The sequence below is a fragment of the Salmo salar genome, chromosome 26, assembly GCF_965601325.2.
Source record: "Salmo salar chromosome 26, fSalSal1, whole genome shotgun sequence".
Taxonomy (NCBI): domain Eukaryota; kingdom Metazoa; phylum Chordata; class Actinopteri; order Salmoniformes; family Salmonidae; genus Salmo; species Salmo salar.
In genome coordinates, this window is record NC_138316.1 from 35,635,182 (window position 1) to 35,660,842 (window position 25,661).

The window sequence follows — 25,661 nt, forward strand, 5'->3', positions numbered from 1 at the left end:
CAAATAAACCATGTTATTCGACACGCTCTCATAGACCTCCATACAAAAAAGGGCTTATCTGATTGGGAGTCCCATAGGGCTGCGCACAACTGGCCCAGCGTCGTCCGGGTTTGGCCGGTATAGGCCGTCATTGTAAATAAGAATTTGTTCTTAACTGACTTGCCTAATTAAATAAAGGTTAAATAAATAAAACATTTACAAAATGTGTAAAGAACTGCACAGCTGCTGGGTTTTTCATACTCACCAGTTTCCTGTGTGTATCAAGAATGTTCCACCAACCAAAGGACATCCAGCCAACTTGACACAAATGTGGGAAGCATTGGAGTCAACATGGGCCAGCATCCCTGTGGAATGCTTTTGTCACCTCGTAGAGTCCATGCCCAGACAAATTGAAGCTGTTCTGAGGGCAAAAGGGGGCGCAACTCAATATTAGGAAGGTGTTCCTAATGTTTTGTACACTCAGTGTACAACAGACTATTACAGGTGGATATATAAAACTATAAACAAATACGCTACCAGCTTCGGATCTGTTGGACTTGTATCATTTCCCATTATAACCAATTTCCCTAAAACAAATATGTAGTTTGTTACATCGTTGTTTCAATGATGAGTCAGTCTAAGTAAATCATTAGATCTGAAGGCAAAAATGTACCAAATCCCATGGTTTTTAAGAGATCCAATAGAATGTTGTTTGTTTGATACAGTCATTTTCAATGAGCATGTGAACATTGCAACTTGTCTCAACATTCCTTTATCAGCCTGCGAACATTCTATTGCAGACTCCCAGAAAACAAAATATATAAAGATGTGAAAAACATAGAACAATTGAATGCCATCAAACCTTTGACACCTCAAAGTGGACACATTTTTGGTCTGGCCCATTGACTATTCGCTGTAGATATATGAGCCTAAAAGGGAACACACCATGTCCTATTGTAAAATCTTGGTGAACAAAATGTATACATTGGTCTCATATGTCCATATTTTCTCTAATGTATAGACAAAGGTTTTAGGCTTTAGGTTTTTAATAGAAGTCTGTGGTTTTAGGAGATCAATAATCATGAAGTAAAGGAGACGAGGAGAGGAAGAAAGTCCTTTAAGAATGTTGAAACACGCCCCTGAGCATCACGGAAGTGCGTGCAAGTAATGTCATATGACTTGTTCAGAACGAGAAATAAAATGTTGCTAATCCGTGGATAAAAGTGGACCTAAACGGTGAATGATATCCAAAGCAAACACGGTAATATTGACCCTATGTATTTTTTACATATTTTAGTTTTTGTCATTGATCATCGGTTTGCAGGTAATAACTTTGTGTAGAGAAAATCGTACCGTCGTTAGCTAACGTTACAGCTTAAGTATGCATCACGAGTGGTGACTAACGTTAGCTAGGATGGCTAACGCGAACTAGACAGAGACATGCGACAAACTAGCCAAATAAAATAAATGCAAACTGGTGTTAGCTGACGGTTCTCATCAACCCCCCCCTCATCAACAAGCACACGCTGAAGGATGGCTGATCAGTTTCAGAATCATCATCTTCCTTCCTTCCTTCCTTCCTTCCTTTAACAGGAGGATACTTAATACCAGCCTACTAGCTGCATACTAGCCTTCGTCTTCTTGTATCCACAGAAATGGAGGAGATAAGAATATCTCCTGATTACAACTGGTTCAGAAGCACAGTGCCACTGAAGAAAGTAAGCAAAAACACCATATCGCACTCCACAATAGCCTAGCTAGCTTTATCACTACAGTTGATTCAGTTGCATAGCCCGTATGAACTCAATACAGTAATATTTAATTGAACAGTTATACTATATATCTTCAGTTTGTTGACATTGACGAGTCCAACACCACAGTATTCTTAAATATCCCTTCCATTGATGTGATCCCATCTAGAAACACAGTTCTTTGTTATAGAATTTGCTATAATATTACATGGAATGTTTTGCATTTATGGGTTGTACATTAATGTTTCACCTCTGTATCATCTCTCTAGATTATAGTGGACGACGATGACAGCAAGGTGTGGTCCTTGTATGACGCAGGCCCAAAGAGCATCAGGTGTCCCATCATATTCCTTCCCCCTGTGAGTGGGACAGCAGAGGTGTTCTTCCAGCAGGTCTTAGCCCTGACAGGCTGGGGCTACAGAGTCATCTCAGTGAGTCACTGTGAAAGAACACCTTTATGGCTTGTAATATCTTCAATTCATTAAGATATTCATCATCCACAGTCAAATGACCAAGGCCCTTCTTTTGGAGTATTAGATACACCAGACTGGGTCCACTCTACAGGCTATGTGATGCTGATTTATTCAGTGTTCCAGGGCAAAGCAAACATTTTGGCTGTTAGGCCATCCTCTGTGTTTGGAATTGAAAATGAAAAGCCTTTTATATGAAGAACTTTGGTAAAACTGTATTGGGACTGTATGGTGAGAATTTAGAATTGATCAGCAATGGATGAAAGATCACGTCTAACGAATGCTGGTATTTTGACATTTGACCTACACAGTTAATATAACTAATATAACAGTAAGACAAGCAAAACTGAGGAGTGTAATTAAGTCTAATGCTTTTATAAGCATCTTTATGAAGCTGGTATATAGTTTTAATTGTGCTATAGGTTCATAAAGGTGTTTTTAGATTTTTATTGACCAAATAGTAAGAGGGAATGGCAGTGGGGAAAGATAGAGGGAGGTTGTGTGAAAGGGCAGTAGGCTGGATTTGATCCCATGCTGATACTAAAGACGTGTGCTGGAGGCTTTACCTCTAGACCAGCCAGGGTACAATACAAGTCTATTCTGATGTAGGAGTAGACATCTTTCACTAGGCTATATTCCAAGTGATTTTTATTTGACCCAGGCACCATTGAATGTCATGACATTAACATCACACTGAGTGGCATAGAGTTGATTCCGGTTGCTTCTCTGTAGCTGCTAGGTTCATCTAGTGCTTTTAGCTATTAGAGATTTGTTTTTGTTTTGTTTTTGAACTGTATGTAAAAACAAGGATAAAACACTTCCGAAGCGGAAGAAGTTTACCCAACACAGGACCATTTTGATCTAAATGTTTAAAAAAACTAGCCCCAGGGGTTCCTAGACTGGCTATATTATACAAGTTAAGGTTTATGAAACATACTTTTTTTCCCCCTCTCTCGCTTAGCTGCAGTATCCTGTGTATTGGGATCTCTTGGAGTTTTGTGATGGATTCCGGAAGCTTCTCGATCACTTGCAATTGGACAAGGTTTGTATTACCATGGAAAACTTGTAACGCTAGTTTTTTATGGTTTTACAATGGTATGACCTGGAATTATGCAAAACCGACAGCTATAATGCGGTTTTAATATAATAATATATGCCATTTAGCAGACGCTTTTCTCCAAAGTGACTTAGTCATGCGTGCATACTGCATACATTTTACGTATGGGTGGCCCCGAGAATCAAACCCACAACCCTGGCGGTGCAAGCACCATGATCTACCAACTGAGCCATACAGGACCATATTATTACTATATTAATGTTATTATTACATAATACATTATTACTTGTTATAAACATGTATGAGCCTTTTATAATTGTCTTATTATAATTTATGTAGCAAATGTTCAATATAGTCATGATCATTATGAGACATAAGGGACTTCCATTATAAGGCGTGTCATAAGCATGTATTCTAAGTGCATCATAATGCATTAAGGCTTTAAGTAACGTGTCAGACTATTTCTATTGTTATAGGTCCATCTATTTGGTGCTTCTCTGGGCGGCTTCCTGGCCCAGAAGTTTGCCGAGCACACACACAAGTCTCCCAGAGTCCACTCTCTGATCCTGTGCAACTCCTTCAGTGACACCTCTATCTTCAACCAGACATTGACAGCCAACAGGTACAGTCCTGGGTTGTATTCCTTAAGGAACACTGTAGCAAAATGAAAACAAGCATTTATTATTGGACAAGTCCAAGTAGTCCTGCCCTGTGTGTCTGTTTTGTTCCATTTGGTGCCTAATGAATAAGACCCTGTTTTACCCTTACCGTGCGGTGGAGGAAGAACAGGGTCGTGTTCAGTGGACAAATGTTGTGGAGCGGTGCAGATAGAAATGCCATGAATAGAGCTGACACGATTCCTTTCTCTACATGTCAGAAAGGCAACATTTTACCCTGCTGAATGCGACCCAGGTGTTTGTCAAAACGCCAAACATAGCCTTTGTTTATGGTCTGTCATTACAAATGTAATATGTGTAACGTGTAGGCCTCCGTAGTTCATTAAAGTTACATGTTTGCCAGTCTTGTCTTTGGTTTAGCCTTACCATTTAGCTTTGAGCCACAGAAGTTTCTCTATTCTCTACCTGTAGATCCCTGTTCTGAGTCATTCATACAGGGACGCCATGTTATTTCTTGCTTTCCAGTTTTTGGTTGATGCCCGCCTTCATGTTGAAGAAGATTGTCCTGGGGAACTTCGCTAAAGGACCTGTCGACTCCAAGATGGCCGACGCAATCGACTTTATGGTCGACAGAGTAAGTTCCAGACCTCCATTAAAGGGGTAATCTGAAATTGTTTTGGTAAACAGCTGAGGGATTGTCTAGAGAAATGTAACCACTCAAATTCACAGCAGAGATGCATATTTTGGGTTTTGATGAGGTATGACAGTTACCACCTCTCTCTCTCGCTCTCTCACCACCCCCCTTCTCTCTCTCTCTCTCTCTCTCTCCACCCCTTTCTCTCTTTCCCCCCCCCCCCCCTCCCTAGCTGGAGAGCCTGAACCAGGGTGAGCTAGCCTCCAGACTAACACTCAACTGTCAGAACTCCTACGTGGAGCCTCACAAGATAAAGGACCTGGCCGTTACCATTATGGATGTAGGAGGAACTGCTGTTCATTTGCAGCATTTTATTTCCATTCTTGTTTACTGTACATCTCACTTTACATATCAGTAGGGATTGGCTGTTTTGTGGCTTGTGGGTGGGTCGTTGGAGCTGTAACCTGGATGTGTTCTGTGCTTATGCATATGTTGCGACTGTGTATGTGTGTAACTGTGTGTGTACTACTTGTTTGTGTGCGCGTTTCATTTGGTTTAAAGGTGTTCGACCAGAGTGCCCTGTCACACGAGGCGAAAGAGGAAATGTATAAGCTGTATCCAAATGCCAGACGGGCTCACCTCAAAACAGGTGGAAACTTCCCCTACCTGTGTAGGAGTGCTGAGGTCAACCTGTACATACAGGTGAGCACATCAGAGTTGGTAGAAAAGACACACAAACTACCATTTAAACCACCAAACTGATATGATTAATATTACACAATATATTTCATGTCAGGGGATATATATGTGATGTGACTTTCCGCTTACATTGTATTAGGAACAGAAATTCATAAGAAAGTGATGTCTGTCATCAAAATGTATTTTGTAGCACAGATGCGTCTGGTTGGGTTAGCCTGGAGAGGAAGCTGTGGCATCATCTTACCACTTTAGGATGTTTATCTTGTATATTTCAGACTCGGCTGATGATGATAGTGTCAACTGTTCTACTCTCATACCGCTCTCACCTCAACGTGGCTAACATTTCCCAGCCTAATTGTTACCAAATATCCAAATGGAGATTCAGTGAATACAAATATCTGACATAGAATGATTAATCTCGAGGAGTCCCCCACGCTTGTCTCAAAGCAGCTAGATGGCGCTGTCCCAATCAAAACGGTGCTGAAATTATAATCTAGGTGACCACACACGACTATTGCTTTAAATTAGTATAACGGCTGGATATGACTTTGGGAGTTTCAGTATAAGCAAGAATTTGATACATGCCTTCAATTGCATTAGCCTACTTTATTCCAATATTGTCATCATTCAGTGGATCATAACTAAGGTGAGTTTTCTTCTATCTGCGCTTTTTCTAGGCCCAATGGCTGTTTCCTCCTCCTCACTCTGCTGCCGCCCCGCCTCCGCCGTGTTCTCAACACCACTTTATATCAGTATACAGTTTTCTAGAATTTTTTTTAATTCATTTTTTTGCCATTTAATTTCTGTGATGTCAGACTTTACTTATCAGTAGGGCTCAGGCTTCAGCTCACCGGGCTTCGGTCAGACCGGGATCGAATTTCAGTTCTGATGAGAAATCTAAACTGCATTCGGGTCTCATGTGCAGTCCGGCGGTGTCAATTATGCACAAGGTTTCCATGTGAAAACCTGTTTGGATAATGTGCTATTTTATTTTTTGCCAATATTTGCTGCTGCGCATGTTGTGTATTTTGTGGAATTGCTTTAGTGCGACATTGTTGTAATTTCTCAGGTCTTGTCATTTTATTTTCTCGGGAAATGTGAAGAGTTGATCCCGGCTACCAGTGTTTATTTTTAAAATTGTATTTAACTTGGCAGGTCATTAAAGTCATGACAGAAAGAGCGGTAACCCCACACTGTTGAATGTTCTAACAATTCTCAGACTTGTACATCTAGTAGTGTAGCCTCGTTAATGTAGAAATGGCACCATAGTAGTAACACAATGAAATGGCAATAAGAAATGTGCAGGAGCCTGCACTGCTGGATTCATCACAAACCCCCATGTGTTTAATACATTAACGAGGCTACACTACTAGATGTACAAGTCTGAGAATTGTTAGAACATTCAACAGTGTGGGGTTACCGCTCTTTCTGTCATGACTGTACTTATTGTACCTGCAAGTTAGCCTTGTACCATCATCCTGATCTCAAGCTTACATTCTGTAAGGATGGTCATGAGGCTTCCTGTAAGTAACTTCATATGGACGATTTCTGAACATGTTGTCTCTGTCTCGATCCCTCTCCTCAGATTCACCTGCGGCAGTTCCACGGGACGCGGTACGCCGCCATCAACTCGGACATGGTGAGCGCCGAGGAGCTGGAGGTGCAGAAGAGCCACCTGGTGAATAGCGCCAACGACCAATGACGTGACTATGTTACCTAGCACCCTCTCCTCTCTCCCAGCTCTGACCGACAGGCCAGAACCATAGAATTGGATTGGCTGATTCTGATTCTGTGGGGCAGAACTATGGGAACTACGTTTCCCTGACCAGCAAAACAGCCAAGAAAATGTCAACCATAGAAATTAGAATGACTTGAATTCTATTTCTGTATTTCTATGATCTCAACCATCATCACCACCCAGTCGCCACTACTGGTCACACACACGGATCTATGGATCCACTTGTTAAAAAAGGTCATCTCTTCACCTGATCTCCTTTCTGTTTTTTCTACGATATTGAATACAATCAATCCACAAGTTGAACTGATACTATTTTTACTTTACAGTTAAAATATATTTTAATATCACTTTACTGTAAATAGAGCGTAATTGGCTATGTTGCTTTGAGAGAAGAAATGCCATACGATGCCATGTTATGAACCTTTTGCCTTATGTGATATAAATCTCATGCATTTAATTGATGTTGCACTTTTGAATTCCATGTTTTTCCTTCTATGTTTATGGTTAACTCTGCCCACCGTGGCGATACTTGGTAAGCTAGAAAACCTGCACTGATTAGATATACAGCTGAGGATGTTAGTCGGAAAAAATGATGTATAATGTTATATTTCATTTGTAATTGAATAAAGCCTTCTTGAAAACATGCCCTGCCATGTGGGGTTTTTGTGTAATTTCAACCAACTTTCTATGCATTTATATAGGTTGTTATACGCTGTTATGAATGCCTACATCATATTTGTGCTGGAATGATGTAAAGCACAATAAATGCATTATGCACAAGATGTCATGTTGATAGAACGTTTTCCATGATGCCGGGGGTTGGTCTATTGTAGGAATCATCAACTACATTCAGCCACAGGATGATTATTGTTTTCTTGAGCGGATGGTCATGGGGGCCGGAACATACACTACCGTTCAAAAGTTTGGGGTCACTTAGAAATGTCCATGTTTTTGAAAAAAGCACTTTTGTGTCCATTTAAAATAACATCAAATGGATCAGAAATTCAGTGTAGACATTGGTAATATTGTAAATTACTTTTGTAGCTGGAAACTGCTGTCTTTTTTTAATCTACTTAGGTGTACAGAGGCTCATTATCAGCAACCATCACTCCTGTGTTCCAATGGCACGTTGTGTTAGCTAATCCAAGTTTATTATTTTAAAAGGCTAATTGATCATTAGAAAACCCTTTTGCAATTATGTTAGCACAGTTAAACTGTTGTTCTGATTAAAGAAGCAATAAAACTGCCCTTTAGACTAGTTGAATATCTGGAGCATCAGCATTTGTGGGTTTAATTACAGGCTCAAAATGGCCAGAAACAAAGAACTTTCTTCTGAAAATCGTCAGTCTATTCTTCTGAGAAATGACGTCTATTCCATGCGAGAAATTGCCAAGAAACTGAAGATCTGGTACAACGCTGTGTACTACTCCCTCCACAGAACAGCGCAAACTGGCTCTAACCAGAATAGAAAGAGGAGTGGGAGGCTCCGGTGCACAACTGAGCAAGATGACAAGTACATTAGAGTGTCTAGTTTGAGAATCAGACGCCTCACAAGTCCTCAACTGGCAGCTTCATTAAATAGTACCCTCAAAACACCAGTCTCAACGTCAACAGTGAAGAGGCAACTCTGGGATGCTGGCCTTCTAGGCAGAGTTCCTCTGTCCACTGTCTGTGTTCTTTTGCCCATCTTAATATTTTCTTTTTTTATTATTGGCCAGTCTGAGATATGGCTTTTTCTTTGCAACTCTGCCTAGAAGGCCAGCATCCCGGAGTCGCCTCATTAACAATGTCTACACTGTATTTCTGATCAATTTGATACTATTTTAATGGACCAAAAAATTGCTTTTCTTTCAAAAACAAGGACATTTCTAAGCGAACCCAAACTTTTGAGCGGTAGTGTAATTACAAATAATTTGTAAACTGCAAATGAACTGCAAGAAGCCCAAACAGATATAATATTGGAATATAACATACTTTCAGACCTTGCTTATCACGTGTCTCTATTATTCCTGGAAATAATTGGGAACAGATTTACCAAATTAAAGTCAATTGAAGCTGATTTCTTGGTGTTTTTACTGTTTGTTATATTCAACAATGAAAATGCAAAAAAAAAAAAACATTGTTCAGAAAACTTGGGAGGCCGGTACAGAAGAGAGCAATATGGAATACTTAACAACACAGCTGAAAGCAGTATAAAACAAGTGCTCTATCGCTAGTAAAACATTGAAAAACATTGAAAGAAGCATTCTATTAATATGGCAGATGTAGAGAGAAAACATTTTTTACTTCTCAGGTATGAAAAAATGAAAATAATTAAATGGTAGAATATTTGTTTTCTTTTCAGGCATGAAAAAGATAGTGATTGTTAATTTATTATGCCCTCTTTGCCTTTTAGGCTAAACAACAAGTGGTCTTAAATGCATGGTGCCTAGATAGTTAGCCCTTGCCTTGAATATGGAAATATAATGACTCAGTAGAACATTACTTTTCATTGCACCTGCACCAGTAGAGCAACTATTTTTCACATTTACAGTGCACCCCCCCCCCCCCCCCCACTGCACACAAAAACTCAACATTTAATTCAGTTGAATTTAGAGAAAAACACTGACTAACAACAAACATGGATCCTTGACTGATCCAGGGTTCGAATTACAGGTTGCTGGGCACCATAACATATTAGATATATTAACATGGGTGCCTCCATAAGCATTAAATACCTGTATATACAGAACAAACATATAAACGCAACATGCAACATGCAACAATTTCTAAGATTTTACTGAGTTATAGTTTATATAAGTAAATCAGTCAATTGAAATGAATGAATTAGGTCCTAATCTATGGATTTCACATGACTGGGAATACAGATATGCATCTGTTGGTCACAGATACCTTGGATCAGAAAACCAGTCAGTGTCTGGTTTTACCACCATTTGCCTCATGCAGCACGACACATCTCCTTCACATAGAGTTGATAAGGCTGTGGAATGTTGTCCCACTCCTCTTCAATGGCTGTGCGAAGTTGCTTGATATTGGCGGGAACTGGAACACACTGTCATACACGTAGATCCAGAGCATCCCAAATATGCTCAATGGGTGACATGCCTGGAGAGTATTCAGGCCATGGAAGAACTGGGAAATGTTCAGCTTCCAGGAATTGTGTATTGATCCTTGCGACATGGGGCCGCGCATTATCATGATGAAGCATGAGGTGATGGCGGCGGATGAATGGCATGACAATGGGCCTCAGGATCTCGTTTCGGTATCTCTGTGCATTCAAATTGCCATCGATAAAATGCAATCGTTGTCTGTAGCTTATGCCTGCCCATACCATAACCCCACCGCCACCATGGGGCTTTCTGTTCATAACGTTGACATCAGCAAACCGCTCGCTCACACAACGCCATACCTGTGGTCTTTGGTTGTGAGGCCGGTTGGACGTACTGCCAAATTCTCTCAAATTACTTTGGAGGCTTATGGACATTAAATTCTCTGGCAACAGCTCTGGTGGACATTCCTGCAGTCAGCATTCCTATTTCACGCTCCCTCAAAACATGAGACATCTGTGGCATTGTGTTTTGTGACAAATCTGCACATTTTGGAGTGGTCTTTTATCGTTCCCAGCACAAGGTACACCTGTGTAATGATCATGCTGTTTAATCAGCTTCTTGATATGCCACACCTGTCAGGCAGATGGATTATCTTGGCAAAGGAGAAAGGATCACTAACAGGGATGTAAACAAATTAGTGCACAAAATCTGAGAGAAATATGATTTTTGCGCATATGGGACATTTCTGGGATCATTTATTTCAGCTCATTAAACATGGGACCAACACTTTACATGTTGCATTTATATTTTTGTTCAGTGTGTTAACTTTATTCAGACACAATTTTTAGTTTTGAACCCTGGAATGGGCATTTATTCCTGCAGTATATCAGTGTGTTTCAGGATGGACTTGTTCACATGGCGGTGCATTTCTTGGGAGAGCTTGTGTCTGCATTTGCCTTCTGTCTGATGCTTTCTGTTGAAAAAGAAAAAGGAAACTTCTTTGTTCATTCAAGTTGACCTACGGACCATTACTGGTAGAGATGATAAAAGATTGTCAAACCAGTATTTAATGTACTTATGTAATTAATAACCACAATATCAGTGGTGGAAAAAGTACTAAATTGTCATACTTGAGTAAAAGTACAAGTAAATACTATACATCAAGTTCCTTATATTAAGCAAACCAGATGATACAATTTTCTGGTTTTAAAAATGTACAGTCAGCCAGGGGCACACTCCAAAACTCAGACATAATTTATAAACGCAACATTTGTGTTTAGTGAGTCCGCCAGAAAAGAGGCAGTGGGGATGAAAACGTGTTATATTGGTACGTGAATTGGATTATATTGCTGTCCTACCTGACCACTCGAAATGTGACCAGTGCTTTTGGGTGACAGGGAAAATGTATGGGAGTAAAAAGTACATATTTGCTTTAGGACTGTATTAGAATAAAAGTAAAAGTTGTCAACAATATAAATAAGAAAGTAAAGTACAGATACCCTTTCAAAGTACAGAAATACAGCCGGTATGATGAATTTTGTATCACATGATGCAAAACGCAGCATCGTATGATGAAAAATGCATCTTACCGGCTGTATTTCTGTACTTTTATATATCATGAAAACTTCATTGCTGACATGCAAAACATTTTAGGACTATATCAACAATGGGCTAATGAAACAAATACCAAAAGATAAACTACTCTAAGTAGTACTTCAAAGTATTTTTACTTAGTTACTTTACACCACTGCATAATATGGTCATAAAGCTTTTGGACAACTACCTTCCCCAGGCTAGACAGCAGTGTGGTCTAGAGGGAAGCTGGGCAGTGTTCAGTAGGCATGAAATGAGCGACAACAATAGGACAGTACAGTCCGATAAGAACATCCATTGTTGTTTTTGATTAAAAAAATGCTTTTTGCCCATTGTGCCTATTAAAGACAACCCCTGGTGCTCAGGTTCGAATACCTGATGGGTGTTGACTCCCGTCCCCCGTTCCATTGACTCACCAGCTAGGTCGGTCCTGGAGATCCCCGCCAGTCCCTCATACAGGCCTTTGATTGGGTTCTCCCCTGCGATGACTACTCCATGCAGCCAGATCAGCAACATACGGTGCCCATGCTCCTTGAAGCTCTTTGTACCTAACATATGTGAATGTCATAAGAGAGTTATCATATAAAATAGGTGGGCTACAAGGACAGTTCTGGGCTTAAGTGCCTTGCTCAAGGGCACAACGGCAGGAGATGGTACCTGGGATCTGTCAATTAACCCTCTAGGTTGAACCAGCAACCCTCTAGCTACTGGTCAGCCTCTTTAACCTAAAGGCTAGTTGCCCACCCAGGCTGCTAACTCCTTATTCCTTAGGCTCTTTGGTGTTTGCAGATCTGAAGGAATCATATGAATGTAAGCAATATGGCGGAAGCTCCCTTAAAATCAGATAGAAAGCTAGATGGAAAAAAAAAATCGCATTTTCACTTAGACCTACAGTGGGGGAAAAAAGTATTTAGTCAGCCACCAATTGTGCAAGTTCTCCCACTTAAAAAGATGAGAGAGGCCTGTAATTTTCATCATAGGTACACTTCAACGATGACAGACAAAATGAGAAAAAAAAATCCAGAAAATCACATTGTAGGATTTTTTATGAATTTATTTGCAAATTATGGTGGAAAATAAGTATTTGGTCAATAACAAAAGTCTATCTCAATACTTTGTTATATACCCTTTGTTGGCAATGACACAGGTCAAACGTTTTCTGTAAGTCTTCACAAGGTTTTCACACACTGTTGCTGTTTTTTTGGCCCATTCCGCCATGCAGATCTCCTCTAGAGCAGTGATGTTTTGGGGCTGTCGCTGGGCAACACTGACTTTCAACTCCCTCCAAAGATTTTCTATGGGGTTGAGATCTGGAGACTGGCTAGGCCACTCCAGGACCTTGAAATGCTTCTTACGAAGCCACTCCTTTGTTGCCCGGGCGGTGTGTTTGGGATCATTGTCATGCTGAAAGACCCAGCCATGTTTCATCTTCAATGCCCTTGCTGATGGAAGGAGGTTTTCACTCAAAATCTCACGATACATGGCCCCACTCATTCTTTCCTTTACACGGATCAGTCGTCCTGGTCCCTTTGCAGAAAAACAGCCACAAAGCATGATGTTTCCACCCCCATGCTTCACAGTAGGTATGGTGTTCTTTGGATGCAACTCAGCATTCTTTGTCCTCCAAACACGACGAGTTGAGTTTTTACCAAAAAGTTCTATTTTGGTTTCATCTGACCATATGACATTCTCCCAATCCTCTTCTGGATCATCCAAATGCTCTCTAGCAAACTTCAGACGGGCCTGGACATGTACTGGCTTAAGCAGGGGGACACGTCTGGCACTGCAGGATTTGAGTACCTGGCGGCGTAGTGTGTTACTGATGGTAGGCTTTGTTACTTTGGTCCCAGCTCTCTGCAGGTCATTCACTAGGTCCCCCCGTGTGGTTCTGGGATTTTTGCTCACCGTTCTTGTGATAATTTTGACCCCTCGGGGTGAGATCTTTCGTGGAGCCCCAGATCGAGGGAGATTATCAGTGGTCTTGTATGTCTTCCATTTCCTAATAATTGCTCCCACAGTTGATTTCTTCAAACCAAGCTGCTTACCTATTGCAGATTCAGTCTTCCCAGCCTGGTGCAGGTCTACAATTTTGTTTCTGGTGTCCTTTGACAGCTCTTTGGTCTTGGCCATAGTGGAGTTTGGAGTGTGACTGTTTAAGGTTGTGGACAGGTGTCTTTTATACTGATAACAAGTTCAAACAGGTGCCATTAATACAGGTAATGAGTAGAGGACAGAGGAGCCTCTTAAAGAAGAAGTTACAGGTCTGTGAGACCCAGAAATCTTGCTTGTTTGTAGGTGACCAAATACTTATTTTCCACCATAATTTGCAAATAAATTAATAAAAAATCCTACAATGTGATTTTCTGGATTTTTTTTCTCATTTTGTCTGTCATAGCTGACGTGTACCTATGATGAAAATTACAGGCCTCTCTCATCTTTTTAAGTGGGAGAACTTGCACAATTGGTGGCTGACTAAATACTTTTTTTCCCCACTGTATGTGATTGCTTCAGATCTGAAAATTACAACGAGCTAGGCTCTGGGGGTTATTTCTAGACCAAGCCAATGCTTCACCTGTCCACTGCTGCTCTATGGAGCGTATGTGGGCATCCGTGAAGCCCCAGTGCTGTGCGAGGCTCTTCCACTCCCCGCGGGACAGGTCTTTGGTGGCCAGCCTCCACGTGACAGAGCGCAGGTGCTGGGTCTCCACCTGGTGGTCCTGTTTAAAGCTCAGCTGCTTCCCCAGCCACGAATCACCATCGCTAATCACGTTGTCCTGGTACACAAAGAAAGGGTGTGTGTTTGAGATTGACTGTATTGCAGTTGGGCTGAGACGCAGACTGCTATTTGATTCTGAAATACTAAAACACTCATTCCGGAATCGTGATGATCTGGTACAGCTGCGAAGCCCTAAAGTAGTCGATCTCAACATGCACAAAGTAGAGCTGCAGGCGCTACCTTGCAGTTCAATGATGGAAAGAGTTTTTACATTTGTCTTTAAATATGAACGTACCTTTTCCCACTTGTAAAACCGGTCTGCTTTGATGATCATGTCCACTAAGATGACATGGTTTCCTCTGGCTGCCACCTCCAGAGAAGTCTTCCCCTGCTGAGAATACCAACACACAGCCACAACACTGGATTCAATATGACACACAGTACACCACCTGGGTCCTGGGTCCAGTTCATTAGCACTAATTCACCTGGGTCCAGTTCATTAGCACTAATTCACCTGGGTCCTGGGTCCAGTTCATTAGCACTAATTCACCTGGGTCCAGTTCATTAGCACTAATTCACCTGGGTCCTGGGTCCAGTTCATTAGCACTAATTCACCTGGGTCCAGTTCTTTAGCACTAATTCACCTGGGTCCTGGGTCCAGTTCATTAGCACTAATTCACCTGGGTCCTGGGTCCAGTTCATTAGCACTAATTCACCTGGGTCCAGTTCATTAGCACTAATTCACCTGGGTCCAGTTCATTAGCACTAATTCACCTGGGTCCAGTTCATTAGCACTAATTCACCTGGGTCCAGTTCATTAGCACTAATTCACCTGGGTCCTGGGTCCAGTTCATTAGCACTAATTCACCTGGGTCCAGTTCATTAGCACTAATTCACCTGGGTCCTGAGTCCTGTTCATTAGCACTAATTCACCTGGGTCCTGTTCTTTAGCACTAATTCACCTGGGTCCTGTTCATTAGCACTAATTCACCTGAGTCCTGGGTCCAGTTCATTAGCACTAATTCACCTGGGTCCTTTTCATTAGCACTAATTCACCTGAGTCCTGGGTCCAGTTCATTAGCACTAATTCACCTGGGTCCAGTTCATTAGCACTAGTTCACCTAGGTCCTGGGTCCTGTTCATTAGCACTAATTCACCTGGGTCCTGTTCATTAGCACTAATTCACCTGGGTCCTGGGTCCAGTTCATTAGCACTAATTCACCTGGGTCCTGAGTCCAGTTCATTAGCACTAATTCACCTGGGTCCTGGGTCCAGTTCATTAGCACTAATTCACCTGGGTCCTGTTCATTAGCACTAATTCACCTGGGTCCTGGGTCCTGTTCATTAGCACTAATTCACCTGGGTCCTGTTCATTAGCACTAATTCTCCTGGGTCCTGGGTCCAGTTCATTAGCACTAATTCACCTGGGTCCTGTTCATTAGCACTAATTCTCCTGGGTCCTGGGTCCAGTTCATTAGCACTAATTCACCTGGGTCCTGTTCATTAGCACTAATTCACCTGGGTCCTGGGTCCAGTTCATTAGCACTAATTCACCTGGGTCCTGGGTCCAGTTCATTAGCACTAATTCGGGGGGAAACAGTGAAATGAGAGGTACTACCTAAACTTGTCTAATAAGAAATACTTGTTATTGTTTTCTGTTGCAAAATGTTTTTCTCCGGTGTGCTCTGATTAACAAGATCCTGGCATAGTCTTCAGACTGGAATTCAATAATGCTTGAGCCCTTTAAACACACGCTAACTGGAATAGGGGAAATGATTTCATTAAACCAGTGAGACACTGGCTGGTCCCATACTACACAAAGAGCCCATGAGGGGCTATTACGCACAGGAGGAAGTGTCTGCTGTGCCAGACTGTCTGCTGTGCCAGACTGATGAGATTTGAAAATAGAAGCTTTCTTAGAAATTGTGCTTAAGTGTGTTGGGATGTCTGATGTTAAATGTTTGTATTATATGAGGTTATTTTAATACACAGCATTGTTTCCAATGCAATTTTACCATCAAGGAAAATAAAGTTGACATTATTGAATCTTTATTGCAAGTGTGACTGTAAGTGAAACACATTATCTGTATTGATACGCTTTAGATACCATATCTTTAGTGATTGATACCCTCAATCAGTTTTCCAACCACATTGGAAATTAGATAACACATTTCAAGAGGTTTTTATCCACACTTTATTAACAATCCATTACAACTCCCACATACAGGCGTTCTTGTTTGCTCCGTCATGTTTTAATGGATCACTTCACTTCTAAAGGTAAATAAAAAACAAGATTAAAAAATGACGCTTTAAAATTAGATTAAATCAAATACCTTATCCAGTAGTTTGAGGTTAACCCCAGCTATGAGGATCATCTCAGCGATGTCCTGTCTTCCATGCTCTGCTGCGATGTGAAGGGCTGTCTGGAGCCTCTGTAAGGAAGGAGGGAGAGAGGGAAGGGGGGGAGAAAAAGAAAGGGAGAAAGAACGAGAGTGAGACAGAGAAAGAGAGAGGGGAAAAAGAAAGAGATAGACGAATTAGGTCATTAGTGTTACAAGTGTTATGGCAGTATACTGTACAGTAAGTAGCCTTCTGTTCTATGGTCTTTACCTCAATGCTAATGTAAACAAACGTCAAACACAGATCACAGCCAACTCATGATGGGTTATCACGCAACACGATGACTCAGAATCGATACAGACACTTTAAGGTACACGATGATGTCACGCCCTGACCTTAGAGAGACGTTTTATTTCCTCTATTTTGGTTAGGTCAGGGTGTGATGTGGGGTGGGCATTCTATGTTGTGTATTTCTGTGTTTTGGCCGAGTATGGTTCCTAATCAGAGGCAGCTGTCTATCGTTGTCTCTGATTGGGAATTATACTTTGGCAGCCTTTTCCCCCACCTGTGTCTGTGGGTAATTATTATTTCTGTGTGTGTTTTGTGTGCGCCTCAGTTGCGTCACGTTCTTTTCTGTTTACCTGTTTATTGTTTTGTTCGGTTTCACCTCATTAAAAGATGTGGAATTACAAGCACGCTGTGCCTTGTTTGATTTACGACAGGGAGTTTGAAGATAGTGTCACAACGTCTACAGAAGGTGGCGCCTCTCCCCGTTCGGGCGGCGTTCGGCGGTCATCGTCGCCTGCCTACTAGCTGCCACCGATCTCCTTTTCATTTTCATTTGGTGATGTCTGTTTTATGTTATCACCTGTTTTGTGTTAGTTCATTAGTGGGGGTATTTAGTCTGTCTGTTTTGGTTTGGGATTGTGCAGGATTATTGTGTCATTGTATTGTAGGTTGGGGATTTGAGTTTTCCTCTGCCGTTCGGCGTTTGGGCTTACGGGTTTTGCTGGGCTGCGTCCTGACCCGGTTTTGGGTTATTGCAGCGAGGGAGGAACAGCGACGAGATCGGGAGTCTCGGCAATGACGGAAGCCCGAGAGGCAGCTCCCAAAAATCTTTTGGGGAGGCACACGGGGAGATTGGCGGAGTCAGGGTTGAGACCTGAGCCAACTCCCCGTGCTTACCGTGGGGAGTGTGTGACTGGTCAGGCACCGTGTTATGCGGTGATGCGCGATGTATCTCCAGTGCGCATTCACAGCCCGGTTCGCTCGTTGCCGGCCCCCCGCATTCGCCGGGCTAGAGTGAGCATTCAGCCAGGAAGGGTGGTGCCAGCTCAGCGCTCCTGGTCTCCAGTACACCTCCTCGGTCCAGGATATCCTGCGCCGGCTCCGCGCACTGTGTCGCCAGTGCGCATTCACAGCCCAGTGCGTCCTGTGCCAGCGCCCCGCATTTGCCGGGCGAAAGTAAGCATCCAGCCAGGACGGGTTGTGCCAGCTCTACGCTCGAGACCTCCGGTGCGCCTCCACGGCCCAGTATATCCTCTACCTGCCCCACGCACCCGGCCTCCAGTGAGTCTCTCCAGCCTGGTACGCCCTGTGCCTGCTCCACGCACCCAGTCTCCAGTGTGTCTCTCCAGCCTGGTACGCCCTGTGCCTGCTCCACGCACCCAGTCTCCAGTGTGTCTCTCCAGCCTGGTACGCCCTGTGCCTGCTCCACGCACCCAGTCTCCAGTGTGTCTCTCCAGCCTGGTACGCCCTGTGGCAGCTCCACGTACCAGGCTGTCAGTACGTCTCCTCAGTCCGGTGAGCCTCCAGTGATGATCCATGGACCGAAGCCTCCAGTGATGATCCATGGCCCGGAGCCTGTAGTGATGATCCATGGCCCAGAGCCTGTAGTGATGATCCATGGCCCGGAGCCTGTAGTGATGATCCATGGCCCAGAGCCTGTAGTGATGATCCATGGCCCAGAGCCTGTAGTGATGATCCATGGCACAGAGCCTGTAGTGATGATCCATGGCACAGAGCCTGTAGTGATGATCCATGGCCCAGAGCCTGTAGTGATGATCCATGGCACGAAGCCTCCAGTGATGATCCATGGCCCAGAGCCTGTAGTGATGATCCATGGCACGGAGTCTGCAGCAACGGTCTCCTGCCCAGAGCCTCTGGCGACGTCCCCCAGTCCGGAGCCTCCGGCGACGTCCCCCGGTCCGGCGCCTCCGGCGGCGTCCCCCAGTCCGGCGCCTCCGGCTGCGTCCCCCAGTCCGGCGCCTCCGGCTGCGTCCCCCAGTCCGGCGCCTCCGGCTGCGTCCCCCAGTCCGGCGCCTCCGGCGACGTCTCCCAGTCCGGCGCCTCCGGCGGCGTCCCCCAGTCCGGCGTCCCCCAGTCCGGCGCCTCCGGCGGCGGTCCCCAGTCCGGAGCCTTGTGTGCGCCTCAGTTGCGTCACGTTCTTTTCTGTTTACCTGTTTATTGTTTTGTTCGGTTTCACCTCATTAAAAGATGTGGAATTACAAGCACTCTGCGCCTTGGTTGGTTTACGACAGGGAGTTTGAAGATAGCGAACGTGACAGATGCACCGTTGGCCTAACAAATCATTGAATGCATTGCATAGAATGTTTACATACAGTAAAGTGATTACGTAACGCCCATAGAGAGTGGAAACATTACTCACATTGTCAGATATGTCCAGGTCACATTCAGCGTCTATTAGCAGCCGTACCACCTCAGTGTGATTGTTGAGCACGGCGATGTGAAGAGGGGATGTGTGTTGCTGTTCAAAACACAAGGTAAAATTAGCTACACACTGATGGTTACCACATACAACAGATGCCACGTAAATAATAATAATAATTTGTTACATTTGTAAAGTGCTTTTCATTATGCAAGAATAATCTCAATGTGCGTAAAATAAAATATCAACTAGGAAATACAGTAAAATATATATATTTTTAATGATAACATAACAAACAAGACATTTCAAAATATATAACAATGTCATGAAAACAACAATAGGAGTATAGGAATGAGGCTAGTCCAGACGATAGAGATGAGTCTTAAGGCCTGCTTTAGGAACGAGGCTAGTCCAGCCGATAGAGATGAGTCTTAAGGCCTGCTTTAGGAACGAGGCTAGTCCAGCCGATAGAGATGAGTCTTAAGGCCTGCTTTAGGAACGAGGCTAGTCCAGCCGATAGAGATGAGTCTTAAGGCCTGCTTTAGGAACGAGGCTAGTCCAGCCGATAGAGATGAGTCTTAAGGCCTGCTTTAGGAACGAAGCTAGTCCAGCCGATAGAGATGAGTCTGAAGGCCTGCTTTAGGAACGAGGCTAGTCCAGACGATAGAGATGAGTCTTGAGGTCTGCTTTAGGAACGAGGCTAGTCCAGACGATAGAGATGAGTCTTAAGGCCTGCTTTAGGAACGAGGCTAGTCCAGCCGATAGAGATGAGTCTTAAGGCCTGCTTTAGGAACGAGGCTAGTCCAGCCGATAGAGATGAGTCTTAAGGCCTGCTTTAGGAACGAGGCTAGTCCAGCCGATAGAGATGAGTCTTAAGGCCTGCTTTAGGAACGAGGCTAGTCCAGCCGATAGAGATGAGTCTTAAGGCCTGCTTTAGGAACGAGGCTAGTCCAGCCGATAGAGATGAGTCTTAAGGCCTGCTTTAGGAACGAGGCTAGTCCAGACGATAGAGATGAGTCTGAAGGCCTGCTTTAGGAACGAGGCTAGTCCAGACGATAGAGATGAGTCTTAAGGTCTGCTTTAAATGCACCAACAGTCTGAGCAGCTTTGAGATTGTCATTGAGGGAGTTCCAGAGGTGTGGTACGTGGGAGAAACAAAGAGGTGTAATGAGTTCGCACTCAAAAAGACGTTGCATAAAGCTTACTTCATTATTCAATGTGTTTTATAATGTTCACTGCATCAGGGATAGCTTACACAGACGGGTATTCAGTAAAAACCCAATACACCTCTTTGTTTGTCTGAATTGGCGGGTTTTACGCACCAGCCAAGCTTCTGGGAGAGTATGATGGTTCTCTTTTGATTAGTGGTACGTGGGAGGAAAAGGCCTGTTGTACTGTAGCTTGTGGTCTTGTTTCAGACACAAACTAAAACATAGATCTATGGAGAGAACCTATTCTGCACTGAGGCACTGAAAAAACACCTTTTGTGTCTTGGGCGGATCCAGCGGTCTAAGCTGCTGCCTCCAGGACCCTACTGCTGCAGCATGGGTTTAAAACTAGCAAACTAGCATGTCAGAACACCTGTTTATTGACTCTCTCTATCCAATACAACAAACATATGAGAGGAGTGGGACTGCCCTACTTCTTAAAAAATAAAATAAATAAAACACTTTTACTGAAAACGGAAAACATCAATATAGGACATGCACTGAATTATACAAACAAATGTGGTACCAATTCTCTGAGTTGGAAAAAGTTAGGAAAAAGAGAAAGTGGAAAGGGGACATGGTGCAGATGCTGAACCCTACTGGTGTATTCTGAGCTGTTAGGCTTAACTAAAAGACCTGGCTGTTCACTATTATAGTATGAAAAAGGAGCTAACCAAGTTGCAATAAGTGCTACCAACTATTCCTACAGAGGAGCTAACCGATGCACAAACTAGTGCAGTATGTACAGTATGGCTGAAGGTTGGCTTGTATACTCACGCCATCCACCGTGTCTGTGTTGATGCCTGCCTCCAGTAGCAGACTGGTCTCCCTCTCAAAGCCGTGCTGGGCCACGTAGTGGAGGGCATTCATATTCTTCTGCACAGACAACAACATAGTGGGACAGGTCACAGTTCAGACTCACTAACGTACCTCTCAGTCTCACACATTAGTTGTCACTTTGACATTATACCTGTAATGAAAAGTGCTATAATGATATGATCAATGATTATCTATCTACCCAATTATCTATCTATCTTTCCATCTCAGATTCAGTCTTAAATGTAAATGTGACAATCAGGTACCACTTTAAACTAATTACAATTTACAAGTCTTAACAAAGTCTTTATAAACCCTGTCTAAGACATATTTAGATGCTTTAGAAATCATTTATTATCATCCATGCCTGTCTCTGCAAGAGTTTTAACATCATTGTCTTGGAAGAGAATGTCCCAGTCAGTGCATAGGAAGCACCCACTTCTAGGTGGTCCTCTGTCCATACGTTTACAGCTATATGAACAGATAGATGAATGCTCTATAAAGCCTTTATAAGTTATAGTTCATTGGAAGTTGACCCTCACGTTTGTCAGCGCGTTGACATTACAGCAGGCTTCCAGCAGTAGTTTGACACATTCATAGTGACCTCCATCAGAGGACAGGTGCAGAGGTGTCAGTCCGTCCTGGAGAACCAAATATCATGTCACAACAGGCCTCCATCAGCTTTACATTCTATCAACAGAATAGGGAATAATCAACAATATAAAATAGAACAAGTAGCAGTAACCCTAATTGTTATTATAGTAAAATAGAATTTGTTATTTCCTGGCAAAATAAAGTTTAAAAGCAAAACATAAATTAATAGTTAACTTTTTTCTGTCATCATTACCCCTATAAAGTGAAGCAGGAACCACGACAGCTAAAATGCATTGAATATAAAATCTAGTTTCCGGGCTGCTTTTTACCCCACACCACACCTGACACAGTGACAATATGTTCTTTACTCACTATGTTTCTCTCATCAATGTCCACTCCTGTCTCAACTAACTTCTGCAGGACCTCTTTATGTCCATGCTTGGCTGCTAGATGGATGGCCATGTTTTCATCCTATACAATATATAAAAACACACCAGACATCATGTTATATTTACATGATAACATCTTAGGTACACACACACACGAAAAGTAATGCAAACACGTTTTCCAAAGGTGTTTAAAGTTCATGTTTACTCTCTCGCTACTGTAACACTAGCAGAATCGTATTCACCTATAAGTGTGTGTGTGTGTGTGTGTGTGTGTGTGTGTGTGTGTGTGTGTGTGTGTGTGTGTGTGTGTGTGTGTGTGTGTGTGTGTGTGTGTGTGTGTGTGTGTGTGTGTGTGTGTGTGTGTGTGTGTGTGTGTGTGTGTACATGTGTCATCGTCTGAACCTACCTTATCCTTGAGGCCGTGAGTGCAGCCCATACCGATGAGGAACTCAACCACCTCTAGCTGTCCATGTTCTGCAGCCAGGTGAAACGCTGTCTTCCCAGACTGACAGTAAAACAGGGAGTGAGGGATTAACTATAAGAAGATAGTAACAGTAATGACAGTAATGACAACATCACAGTATGACCAAATGACACTATGACCAAATTATAGTATGAAAGTATTGAATAACAGAGTGTCTTCTGTTCTGCCCCATGCAGGGCTCAAACTCATAACCTCCTACACAAGCACACAAGCCAACCGTTTAAGCCAACAGAGCAAGGGACTTATCTGTCACTCTGTAAGCGACATTTGGCTGTTGGGGGTGGGCTTGATGTCACTGATGTTCAGCCAACATGCGACAAGCAGGTTTGACATCCTAGTAAACACATCTAACATGGCACAGGATAAATAATAGGTAGCATAGTAAACCCTCAAGGTATCTATTGTGCACAGAGGGTGGTGATACTGCATTAATCAAATTATTAAAGTAAAGATTTTTTTAATTGTGTCATTATCAATTTTCCTTGTAAATCCTGTAACCAGACAGGGTTGAGACTAAAGCACAGACGGGGAGAGTATAAGGAAAGGAAAGCCCTAGAACAGTACTGGGAAAGTCCTGGGAAAGGAAAGCACTCCCAGGAAAATACAAGAAGTTCAAGGAATTTGCTAGGAAAGGTCTTTGAAAGAACTAGGAAAGTGCAGAAAGCGTGCTAGTAAAGAACCGGTAATGTGGTGTGGGGCAGTCACATTGTCCACCCTGTCCAGCAGTACGTCCTCTACTAGGTCCTCCATGATGAACTCCAGCACTCTGCTATGACCCCGCTGGGCGGCACAGTGCAGCAGGCCCAGCCCATTCTGACAGAGAGACGGATACATAACATATTATAAGTCTTATTATAATCCAAAAATGAATTATAAGACAGAAATGACTGAAAGCTGCCTCAAGTGCTGTGATCTGGAAAAACTTGCCCCGAACCGAGTGAGATGGAGGACATTTGTCAATGGCCTATGCTCCTCATAAGTCAAGTAAGTCAGTCAATTATTATGACATATTAATCAACTTATAGAGCATTATATTTGCAAGCTTTAAAGGCGCAATATGCAGAAATTGCTCCGCCATTGCCTGGTTGCTAAAATTGTAAAATGTTTGTGAATGTTATTTTTCAAATTAAACTCTTTATGACAATGTATCATTCTTTGAGGGTCTAATTCCACCATAACACACTGGTCTGACACAACCCTGCAAAACACATTATGCTGGCTTGCAAAGTGATGTGTAATTCTTTGGGGAATCCAGCCTGAGTATGGATATCCTACATTGACTGCTGGGGTAGAGAAGTTTGATTAACGAGACCTAAATCATCTAAACTGGAACAGCCATCTCAGTAACTGGTGCAATAAGTCCAACTACTAACAGATTGGGTTATTTCAGAAAAATGTAGCATAAGATTAATCAACAAACAATTCTGAAAATCAACCTGCTGAGAAATATGAAGATGATAGGTTTGGTTTTGAGCAAACATGAATTTGTAATTTTACTCAACAAACTTGTTCAAATTCAGCTAACTTCGATCAGTGTTTGTTGAATGAACAAACTGTAATACATTAGCTCAACTTCTTGTCCTTTTGAAGTCCACCCAACTCACAGAGTACCCCTGATTAAGCAATTGGTTAAGCTGGCTTTTTTTGTGTGCATAGGCGTGAATACAAACAGCATATTGTTTGCCTGAATTCCACAAGCTATAACTAGTTACAATTATACACAATTGTAACACAATAGACACAATTAAAACACTAAAAAACCATTAAGGAAATTGCATGATGTAGTCCTATCCGCGTTTTTACATCATTAGGGGTAGGATCCGTTCCATTGAATTTGGTCAATTCATGTAATTAATTGAATGACTTACTTTGTTTTCACAGTTGAGCTTTGCTCCAGAGGCCACGAGGATCTGTAGGATCTTGAGGCGCCCGAACCAGGCTGCCAGCAGCAGAGCATTCATACCAAACTGAGAAGGGACAGCATATTATAGAAATAGAATTAAGGCCGAGGCTGCGCGACCGAAGGTAACCCCCCCATTTTGCCCCCGTCCCGCCCCTCAGAGGTAAAGAACTGAATCATGTTCTGTTCATGTCTTACTAACACACACATTTTCTAAGTAGCTGCTGCTGTTCACTTTACTCACCCTCTTCTGGACCTGCAGCCAATTTGATCTCCATGATCTCCATGATCTACATCTCTGCCTCATATATAATATATACAGAGCCTTCAGAAAGTATTTATAGCCCCTTGGCTTATTCCAAATGCTGTTGTTTTAAAGCCTGATATTCAACATGGATGGAATTGTTGCTTTTTTTCACCCATCTTAACACAATACCCCATAACGACAAAGTGAAAACATGTTTTTAGAAAATGTTGCTAATTTATTGAAAATTAAATACAAAAATATCTAATTTACATAAGTGTTCACACCCCTGAGTCAATACATGTTAGATTCACACCTGAGCACACATGGATTGTTCAATATTTGCACATTATTATTTGAAAGATTCTTCAAGCTCTGTCAAGTTGGTTGATGATCATTGCTAGACAGCCAGTTTCAAGTCTTTCTATAGATTTTCAAGCCGATTTAAGTCAAAGCTGTAACTACAGTAGGCCACTCAGGAACATTCAATGTCGTCTTGGTAAGCAACTCCAGTGTATATTTGGCCTTGTGTTTTAGGTTATTGTCCTGCTGAAAGGGGAATTTGTCTCCCAGTGTCACGTGTGCTCCCTCTCCGGCCTCTAGGTCACCAGGATGCTCGTTATGGTGCACACCAGTCACCATCGTTACCCGCACCTGCGTGGCGTCAGACTCACCTGGACTCCATCACTTCCCTGATTACCTTCCATAGATATG

The 25,661-nt window shown here is 42.7% G+C and overlaps 2 protein-coding genes across 3 annotated transcripts in view; one reads left to right on the plus strand and one right to left on the minus strand.

Annotated features, from left to right (window-relative positions):
- The first annotated feature begins 1,091 nt into the window (after nt 1–1,091).
- On the plus strand, nt 1,092–7,588 carry LOC106587639 (maspardin). Of its 2 annotated transcripts, none has more exons than XM_045708584.1 (9): nt 1,092–1,240; nt 1,633–1,697; nt 2,000–2,161; nt 3,162–3,242; nt 3,734–3,879; nt 4,400–4,508; nt 4,741–4,848; nt 5,070–5,210; nt 6,793–7,588. In XM_045708584.1, exons 2-9 carry the CDS (start codon nt 1,635–1,637, stop codon nt 6,907–6,909), a joined length of 927 nt encoding a protein of 308 aa, XP_045564540.1. In that variant the 5' UTR covers nt 1,092–1,240; nt 1,633–1,634; the 3' UTR covers nt 6,910–7,588. The 2 variants fall into 2 exon arrangements, with proteins under 2 accessions (XP_045564540.1, XP_045564541.1); XM_045708585.1 differs by having other exon boundaries at nt 1,104–1,240; nt 1,573–1,697.
- A 1,413-nt stretch (nt 7,589–9,001) lies between these two features.
- Nucleotides 9,002–25,661, minus strand: part of ankdd1a (ankyrin repeat and death domain containing 1A) — a 103,420-nt gene continuing 86,760 nt past the window's right edge. Inside the window, exons 4-15 of the mRNA XM_045708863.2 lie at nt 24,672–24,770; nt 23,509–23,616; nt 22,726–22,824; nt 22,303–22,401; nt 21,879–21,977; nt 21,298–21,396; nt 19,313–19,411; nt 16,638–16,736; nt 14,600–14,695; nt 14,161–14,362; nt 12,005–12,136; nt 9,002–10,968 (exon numbers count right to left, since the gene is read on the minus strand). Coding sequence (XP_045564819.1) covers nt 10,907–10,968; nt 12,005–12,136; nt 14,161–14,362; nt 14,600–14,695; nt 16,638–16,736; nt 19,313–19,411; nt 21,298–21,396; nt 21,879–21,977; nt 22,303–22,401; nt 22,726–22,824; nt 23,509–23,616; nt 24,672–24,770 — 1,293 coding nt within the window. The 3' untranslated portion in view covers nt 9,002–10,906. The remainder of the gene's footprint in view (nt 10,969–12,004; nt 12,137–14,160; nt 14,363–14,599; nt 14,696–16,637; nt 16,737–19,312; nt 19,412–21,297; nt 21,397–21,878; nt 21,978–22,302; nt 22,402–22,725; nt 22,825–23,508; nt 23,617–24,671; nt 24,771–25,661) is intronic.

Excerpts from the sequence above, each read along its gene's own strand:
- LOC106587639 (XM_045708584.1), top strand. The coding sequence starts at position 1,635 with ATGGAGGAGATAAGAATATCTCCTGATTACAACTGGTTCAGAAGCACA. Across the intron at positions 3,243-3,733 it reads ATCACTTGCAATTGGACAAG|GTCCATCTATTTGGTGCTTC; the intron begins GTTTGTATTACC and ends CTATTGTTATAG. Across the intron at positions 3,880-4,399 it reads CAGACATTGACAGCCAACAG|TTTTTGGTTGATGCCCGCCT; the intron begins GTACAGTCCTGG and ends CTTGCTTTCCAG.